This window comes from Macadamia integrifolia, chromosome 7 (genome assembly GCF_013358625.1).
Source record: "Macadamia integrifolia cultivar HAES 741 chromosome 7, SCU_Mint_v3, whole genome shotgun sequence".
Taxonomy (NCBI): Eukaryota; Viridiplantae; Streptophyta; class Magnoliopsida; order Proteales; family Proteaceae; genus Macadamia; species Macadamia integrifolia.
Window position 1 is genome coordinate 20346668 of NC_056563.1, and position 9394 is coordinate 20356061.

The window sequence follows — 9394 nt, forward strand, 5'->3', positions numbered from 1 at the left end:
AAGAAATTAATATGTTATGAATAAGAAAAAATACCTTAACAAAAAAGAATATTCAAATCGTAACTAAAAGACAAAGTGTTATATCGTTGGAGCAGTGTCCATGGCCTGAACATTATAACGGATTATTTCATATTACATCTTTGCTCTTACATTCCTAAAACATTGTGAAATTGTAAAACGTGTGTTAGAAAAACTTGGTTCTGATGGAAATTTTTTAATTACATGATTTGAAACATAGGACCCATTTTGAATTAATGATGAGACAATAAAAAATAAAAGAAGAATACCATGAAAATAATCAAATACATATCTCATGGGATTTTAGTTGATAAAAAATGAAATATAATGTTGACACAGGAAATGGACTAAGGCATTGGTATTAACATTCTTGAAAGGTGTGGTCATAACATTACTGTTGTCTATAAAATTATTATGAAGTACTTTGAACTTTTTATGGCTAAATGGGATTGGGCGATTAAAGGACTGTTTCTTTCAACTATATAGGTGACTAACTATTGATATATCTTTTCGGAGGGCAAAGATCCATGTAGCAGACTCATTAATTTGGGGTACAACTGAGTTTGTTGTTGTTGTTAAAATTAATTTAAGTTTTGTAGAACATATAGTTGTTGTCTATAATTTGACGTTATTGTATGAAAACTTTTACACAAAGATGGATTATGAGTCACAACCAAAAAGCAAGGATGAGTTATTAGACATATTGAGAAGGCATTGCAAAAGGTGTTATTATAATGATAGAGGGAAAAATGATGCTTCCTAATCAGAGTACATGTGCATTATTGACAGTTCATTTAAGTTTGGTCGGCTATAGTATACAATCTCACTTATGCACAGGAGGATTATGGTCAATTACAAATCCAGTTAAAAAAATATGTATGGATGAAAGGATAACATAGATATGTAACTACGATTATTAGAGTTATACCATGGTAGGTCTAACTGGGGTGTTGATCTCCTTCCCAAATTTTTGGGTGCGGGTAAGGATTCTGATCCAGATGGCTTAGCATTACTTTTCAAAAGAAATTATTATGTTATGAATACGAAAAAATACCTTAACAAAAAAAAAATCAGATAGTAACTAAAAGACAATAGTGTTATACAGTTGGAGGCGTGGCCAGAACATCTTCATAGATGATTTCCTATTGCATCCTTGATCGTACACTCCTAGATCACCGCGGAATAGTAAAACGTGGGTTGGAAAAACTTGGTTCCAATGAAAACTTTTTAATTGTATGATCTGAAACATAGGACCCATTTTTTATTAATAGTGAGACGATAAAAAATAGAAGAACAATACCATGAAAATAATGAAGGATATATCTCATGGGCTTTTAGTTAATGAAAAAAGAACTATATTATTGTCATTTTTTTTTACTACTTGTGCCTTATATGCCCAAACATGTTCATTCCTATTGCGATTCTTCTTGGCTATAAATATAAGACTTTGGACCTATCTTAAAAAGACCTTTAACCACTCAATCAATAGTTAGTTTTGGGTTCTTGAGCTTTTAAAATCATACTAGTGAGTTTTAAACTTGTTAACTCCACCCTTTAAAGGATTTGCTTTGTGTTTGTATTTGTAAATTTTTCCTTTGAGAGGATTTGTAACTTGAGTGAAAATACCCACTGACTCTTCAAGAGAGTTGTAGTAGGGGATAGAACATCTCTGTCTTTGTAAGAAATTAAAAGCACTAGTCTAGCTCTACTTGTTAAAATGGATTTTGTTTATTAAAAAAAATTTAAACAAATAGAACCGACAAAATTGCTTTGATGAATAACTTAAGTTTTAATGACCTTGGATTGAAAAAATGTAGTCAAGAAACATGATTTATAAGCATATTTGTATATAGGATAATGCATCGGTATTTAATAGATAAATGGCTTAGGAATCAAAGTTTTCGATCTTAGTTGTTTTAGTTCTTGTGGTTCCATTGATTTTCCATGATAAATGAGAGAGGAGTTTTAATATTGAAATAGAAGAGAAGATTTTCAAACTAGGTCATGATGCAGTGAGTGTAGCTCCATGACCAAGTTTTAGTGCTACATTTGTCAAGTAGTGTGCAACTACTATCTCATGGTCTCTCTCTCTCTCTCTCTCTCTCTCTCTCTCTCACACACACACACACACACACACACACACACACATTCACATATATACACACAAGATTGGGACTTATTTGTCGAGTAGTGTGCAACTACTACTCTCATGACCCTAGAAAGGGCCTCACCTGAAGCTTAGGCTTTTGGATTGGATACTATCAAGTCCCAATCTTGTGTATGTATATGTGCATGTGTGTGTGTGTGTGTGTGTGTGTGTGTGTGTGTGTGAGAGAGAGAGAGAGAGAGAGAGAGAGAGAGAGAGAGTTTTTACATGTTTTAGAATTAAACATTTTCTAAAGGGCCTTCTAAACACTATTCAATTGTGGTACTCTATAATGATGCTCAAGTTCTTGAACATTTAGTGCAATTTTTCCTTTCCTAAAAAGATTCTATATGAATCTTAATATTAAATCTGAAGACAGATAATACCCACAAATGGAATTCATTACATAAATGCATAAAAAAATCTAGAAGAAGAAAGAATGACTAAAGCATAAAATAGAGAAATTATTTAGATTTATTACCCAAATACTACTCTTTTACATTAATGACAAAAAAATAAGAACCAATTAAATAAACCTAAAGATTAGAAAATCATTATATAATGTGTCAGAGAGAGAGAGAGAGAGAGAACTTTCTAGTGGAAATTTATACCATGAATCATAGAGATTTTCGCCTTCAGTCTGTCTCCAAGGTATGATTTCAAAACAAAGCACACCAAGTATGTGATATAGTCGATCATGTTAGGGTTTCCTTTTCGATAAAGAAGTTCAGCAAGAACATCCTGCCGATTTACACTTTCCATCAATTTCTAAGCGGAAATCAGAGAGAGTGTGAGAACCTTCTTGCGGAAATGTAAGCCGTGAATCGTAGAGATTTTCGCCATCAATCCATCTCCAAAGTGCGATCGCAAAACAAAATACACCAGGTATGTGATAGTTCAATCATATTATGGTTTCCTTTTCGATAGAGAATTTTAGCAAGCACATCATGCCAATTCATACTTTCCATCAATTTATAAGCATAAATCAAATTAGGGATTTAACCTTAAGTCCGCTCCATCCATAACAGTCAATCAATACTTCATCAATTTAAGGGAAGAAGTACATCCATGCAATTTTATTTTTCTACCACTGTCATGCATATCTAAAGTGTATCTTGTGTCTCTCCTATACAATGCGATACAATATGTCTCTTAAACTCACCCATCTGATACGATAGATATTGATACTGAAATCCTTATTTATATCCTTGGCCAATAATCTTTACTGACCTTTGATTCAACTTGATTTCAAACTGTTTTCTAACAATGATCTTGAGGAGTATGTCTAGAGCAACTCTTGGTTATGTTGCTTAGCGGGGAGAATGCATAAAAATTTATCATCTCCACAAGACTATTTATGGGTTGAAACAGGTCTCTTGTGATTGGTTTGAGAAATCCAATAAGGTTGTTGGTGGTTATGTGTTCACATAGTACTTCTCTAATCATTTTGTTTGCGTTCATTGATGTGGATCCAAGGTGATTATTCTTGTTGTATATGTGAATGATATTATTAATTTTGGAAAAAGAAATTGACTCTTCTAGGATGAAGGATGTTAAGGTATTTTTCAAATCAACATTTTCAAATGACAGATTTAGGTATGCTTGATATTTATTGGGCATTGAAGTTGTTCAATCTAGATATGGTGTTAGTCTGTCCTAGAAGAAGAATGTGCTTAATCTTCTATCTGAGATTGGGATTTTGGGTCTAACCATGTGGATATTCCTATGGGTTCTTATCTGAAGCTTGGAGTGTGTGATGATAAAGAAATTAGTACATGCAACTAGTTGGAAAATATCTACCTAATTATTACTTGACCAATTATTTCTTTTATTGTTGGTATTATTAGTCAGTTCATAGAAAGTCAAAACCAGGCTCAAAGGTTGCATTTCTCAATTTGAGGGATCTTAAATGTGCTCCCAGGAAAGATCTTTATTATTAGTAGCATCATTGTCATATATACATATAATGGGTTACTCTAATGCTTTTTTTTTTTTTGATAGAAAGTTACTCTAATGCTGACTTGGGCTGGTGATGATGATGATCGCAAAAATACTGCTAGATAATGTATCATATATACAAGGGGAGGGCATAAAAAAACCCATCCCTTGAGAGAAATCTTGAATCATCAAATCAAAATGGTTTATATCGATATTTCATATTCATCTTTTTCAAATTTCAACTTTTTCTTCTTACCATAGTCGTTCTACCTGGCAGCAGAACATTGTGGAAGTACAAGGAAGAAGATAAAAAGGACATGGAAGTCAGTGGGACAAGCAAATTCCCAGGCCAAGAATGGTTATTTCAACTTTTGCAGCATGACTTCTTCCAACCATGCAACTGTTCTCTTGGAAAAGGGTGTAATTTTTATTGTAGTGATTGTTTGGGAAATCCTTTCTGTAAGTCTTGCAAGCCTACCCATGAAGGTCATTCCATTCTCCAGGTTAGATCTTCTCACAGTCGACCCAAGACTATGGTTGTAAGATTGGTGATCACATTTAACATTGTTTATGGTTCTTTTGCAGATTCGAAAGACATCTCGCCGCGATTCAATTCACATAGAGGACCTCAACTACTTATTGGACATATCTGGAATCCAACGAGTGATGATTAATGGTGCAAAGGCTATATATCTTAAGCCTAAAAGCAAGAACCAACACAATGGGAGTGGGAGAAGGAATAATAGTAGCAGCGAGAATAGGTGTGAATGCTGTACTGCAAAATTGCTTCAAGGCAATTACAGATTCTGCTCTCTCTACTGCAAGAGCTTTAACGCCAACGTATCTGATGGAGATGATGAGAATCACAATAGCAGTGATAGCATTACAGAGAATGGTGATTCCAGAAGAAGCGAAGAAAAATCTCTACTTGTCAAGAAGAGGAAAGGAAATCCTAGAAGGTCCCCTTTGTATTGATCCGGTGACTGCTTGTTTATATTATCCTTGATGTTCATGGGTTTTTTTTTTTGGTGAAGCTAATAGGGAACCTTGAAGATCTATCTAATTATGGGAGGAAACTATGTCTGGTTTATAGTTTGCTAAAAACTTTAGTCTATTTTAATTGATGAGATAATTTTCATTTGTTTATCTGTGATTGTAAGTGCCTTAAGGTTTGTATGGCATGGAGGGAGATTTTTCACATCATTCGACATCCACACTATAATATGGGATCAAAAAACCAAAATAAGTGATTTTATCCATTCTAAAAGGAAATTTGATTCTTGGAACTTCTTTCACACTCATGTCACATTGAGGTATTGGAGAAGAAAAAACTGCAAACTCTAATCTAATTTATTTTAATCGATTTGTTGACAAGTTGAGTGCTTTATTCATTCATCCACGGAGACTTAACGGGGATCATCATAATCAAATTCCAATGAAATGAAATCTTTGGGATGAATCAATAAAATATGTGTAGAGCGGCTTCTCTCAATCAATGCTACAACATTTTAGTTGAGTCTAAGAATGGGGTTTTTGCTGGGTTAGGCCTGAACTTTGCAATGGAGTTCCTAATGAAATTTGTTCCTGAGTCAATCCCCTCTAGCCTATAGGCTAAATCCATCTTTTTTTTTTTTCCTATTTTCCAGATTCATCTAATTATGGTTATGGACGAATCGAAATTGAATTGATGCTTTATTACACTACTTTTTATGAGATGATTCACAGACAGACAAAAATTTTTTTTTTGAACCCTATCAATGAAAAGACATCAATTCAAATCCTAGATCTTCGAATTGAGAGAGATTAGGAATTCTTGCTATTTCTTAGATCGATGAATCAAATTTGATTCAATGGAATCTTTCACTCACATTTACTTTTAAATTTTTGCTACAAAGGATTGATCTAGACAGACTTTATCATGTAAAAGAGAATCTGAGAATATATGTGTGAGTACTCATATGTTGTATGTATCCAATCATATCATTACCAAAGTCTTGCATAGTGGACAATCAATTGTATCATTTCATAAGATTCTCATCATTGATGTTGATCTAAGAGGTCCTCACATTACAAGGTGGGCGTGTATTCTCTCAAATCTCTTTTTAAACCATCCTCTCTCATATTAGAAATATGGTGAAAAATATAATGAATGAACCCAGATATATAACACATTTGACAAGGGTATGTGAAGGCACACTGCACACACAAATGCTAGTAGACATGTAGGTCTGACTTGGTCCGCCTAAGGCCTAATAATCGTGGCCTTGAAATTATCGGAATTGTCTCGCGCTGGCTTAAGCCCAAACTTTTAGGGGACTAGCTCAAGCTGATAGCAGCCCAACTCAATACACCAGCCCAAGCCCGAAATATTAAGCATGCATAAATAGCATGCACAAGGAGAAAGTAAGGTTAAAACTTTTTCAATAAGGCCACTAGGCCAGGCAACTAAGGGGCCACAGAAGGTCTACAAGGAGGCCAGACAAGGGACACGAGAGGCTAGCAAGGGGCCCATTGGGAGACTTGGTAATACTTATTACAATACTACAACAACTACTGCTAGTATTACTATTTTCTTTTTAAAGAGATGGGGAATGAGAGTGTCAAACCAACGTCTTTCCTTGGCCGGGTTAACATGAGAGCCCAACTGCTTAGCTCCCTGCCAATGAACTAGAAGCTCAATCCATAATATCATAACCTCACATGCATGTTGAAGGACCCTCTTGATTGCCAACCAAAATTTTTGATAGTCTCAGATTTTTCAATGCTTCATTTTGACATTTGGCAAGTTAGGCTAAAACATGACACATGAACAGACCTGGAGTCTACCATTCCACAAAATACTTACAACATTATGCTTATTTGGTTTGACATATAAGCTTCAGATGAGTGCCTCGACCTGCTATTTTTCTTAATTTATTCTTATTTAATTATTACTTCTAGTAGTATTAATGAGTTTGAATATATAGATATATGGGGGAAAAAAAATCCTGTCAGTCTGGCGTAGGAGATGGCCAGACTATGTAGGGTGTGTAAAGATTGCACTCCCCCCTCCCCCTTGGCATGTGATGAATATGTTCCTATTCGTCCTCCCATTGGCCCGCTGATCTAGTGTTTCCGGCAGGGTTCTCTTACCCTAGATATATCAAATGTTTCCATCTTTTGAACTGAAACAGTCTCTGCATAAATACTGTTTAATGTAGGTATTGCACAATAGTATATGTAACCAAAAAAAAAAGGACAAGGACTGGGCTGAAATAATGAAATTCTAGGCTGATTAGGGAGAGAGAAAAGCTGCTGCTTAGGTGAACTAGGAATGGTTATGGTACGAAGATTGATAATAGATAAGGGTTTTTGGTTACGATTTAAGTCTAAGTTTCAAGGAACTCTCATCAAGATTAATTAAGACTAAAGAATTAGTTTCTATCTTGTAAATGTTATTTACTTTTCTACTGTTGTAAGATGATTTTCGTAGCTCTTAAGACTTGGGCCTTATACCTAACTTGGTCGTGTGCCCAAGAGACTTCCGGGAGTCCCTGATGTGCCTTATATGCCCAAACGTGTTCTTCCTGTTGGGATTTGTTTTGAGCTTTGAGAATCATACCAGTGAGTTTTGAACTTTTTACTCTAACCCTTAAAGATTTTGGTTTGTGTTTTTATTTGTATATTTTTCCTGTGAGAGGTTTTATAACTTGAGTGAAAACACTCAATGACTCTCCAAGAGAGTTATAATAGGAGATAGAACCCGCACTAACCCACTCTGAGCCCAAGCAGGGCCTGGGCTGAGATTTCAGGCCATAGAGTGGGCTAGGGTTGAGAATTTCAGGCCTGATGCTGGGTTGGGTTGGGCCTAGGTTAAGGTCTCAGCCAAACCCAACTCAATCTAACTCAACCTAATATATTAAGTTTATAATAATATAAATATGTTTAATAATTATAAACAGGTACTTATAGAAAAAGGTCTACAAAAAGTCTGTCATTTTCCACAATCTACATATATATGAAAATTTTGGTCTTTGGACTCTACAATACATCAAGATCAAGCAACCAAGTTACCTATAGTACTGAGCTGGGCTGGATTGGATTAAGTCAGGCCCAATCAGGGTCCAGGGCTAGGCTGGGTTGGGCTAAACCCACATGGTTGGGCCTTGGTTGAGATATCACAGCCTGACCTAGGGTTGGGCAGGGCTTAGGGTTGAGTTAAGAGACCTTAGGGTTGGGCTGGGTTTTAAAAAACCCATCCCAACCTGGCCCATTGACACCCCTATGTACTAGTCTTGCTTTTCATTGGGTGTATACTGCGGGGCCTGAGGAGGGTCAAAGCCTTATCCCCGCTTTGTAGAGAGGCTATTTTCTTACTCAAATTTATGACTGCTTAGTAACAATGGAATAACCTTACCGTTGCACTAAAGTCCACCCTCAAATGCATTTTTCTTGCTCTACTTGTTAAAATGGTTTTGTTTCCTTAAATAAATAAATAAATAAAAAGGAACCCTAAACAAATGGAATAAACAAAATTGCTTTAATGAATAATTTGGGGTCTTAATGACCTTAGATTGAAACAATGTAGTAAAGACTTATGATTAATAAGCATACTTGTATACAGGAACATGTATAGATACTTAAATAATACATGGCTTTGAAGTTGAAGTTTTCCATTTGAGTTGTTTTATTTCTTGTAGTTCCATTGATTTTACATGATAAACTTGAGAGGTGTTTTAAGATTGAGAAAGAAGAGAAGAATTTCAAAATACGTCTTCATGCAGTGAGTCCAGCTCCATGGGTAGGTTTTAGTCCTACTTTTGGGCTTGTGACCCTAGTAAGGGCCTCTCCATCATGAAGCTTAGGCTTTTGAATTGAACACCATTAGATCCCAATCTAGTATGTGCGTGGGTGTGCATGTGTGTACGTGTGAGTGAGAGAGAGAGAGAGAGAGACGATATTGGAACATATAGTATTTTTCTTTTGATAAATATCAAAGATGAAACTTAATTGATTCAATTAACAACTTTGTATCTGCAATGAACTTATTCTAGTCATTTTTAATGTGTCCCTTGCAAAGAAAAACACATTTTTCTAATTATCTTCCTTTTGAGATAAAGTTTAAAATTTTTTTAGCATTAATTATTTTCTAAAAGGCCTTCTAAACACTATTTTAGTTAGGTGTGTCAATTTGAGGCCTAGCCCAACCAGCCCTGCTTGATTAAAGACCGGTCAAGATTGGCCCAATTAATTAATGTCGAGCTCATGCCCTTTCCATTTTTAATCGGTCGTTCCCAATGCACAGTATAAGCC

At 35.2% G+C, this 9394-nt stretch overlaps 1 protein-coding gene across 1 annotated transcript; it reads left to right on the forward strand.

Annotated features, from left to right (window-relative positions):
• The first annotated feature begins 2767 nt into the window (after positions 1-2767).
• LOC122083386 (protein RGF1 INDUCIBLE TRANSCRIPTION FACTOR 1-like) lies at positions 2768-5248 on the forward strand. Its single transcript, XM_042651165.1, has 3 exons — positions 2768-3049; positions 4380-4605; positions 4688-5248. The coding sequence occupies exons 2-3, from the start codon at positions 4420-4422 to the stop codon at positions 5075-5077; spliced, it is 576 nt and encodes a 191-aa protein (XP_042507099.1). The 5' UTR covers positions 2768-3049; positions 4380-4419; the 3' UTR covers positions 5078-5248.
• Positions 5249-9394: the final 4146 nt, after the last annotated feature.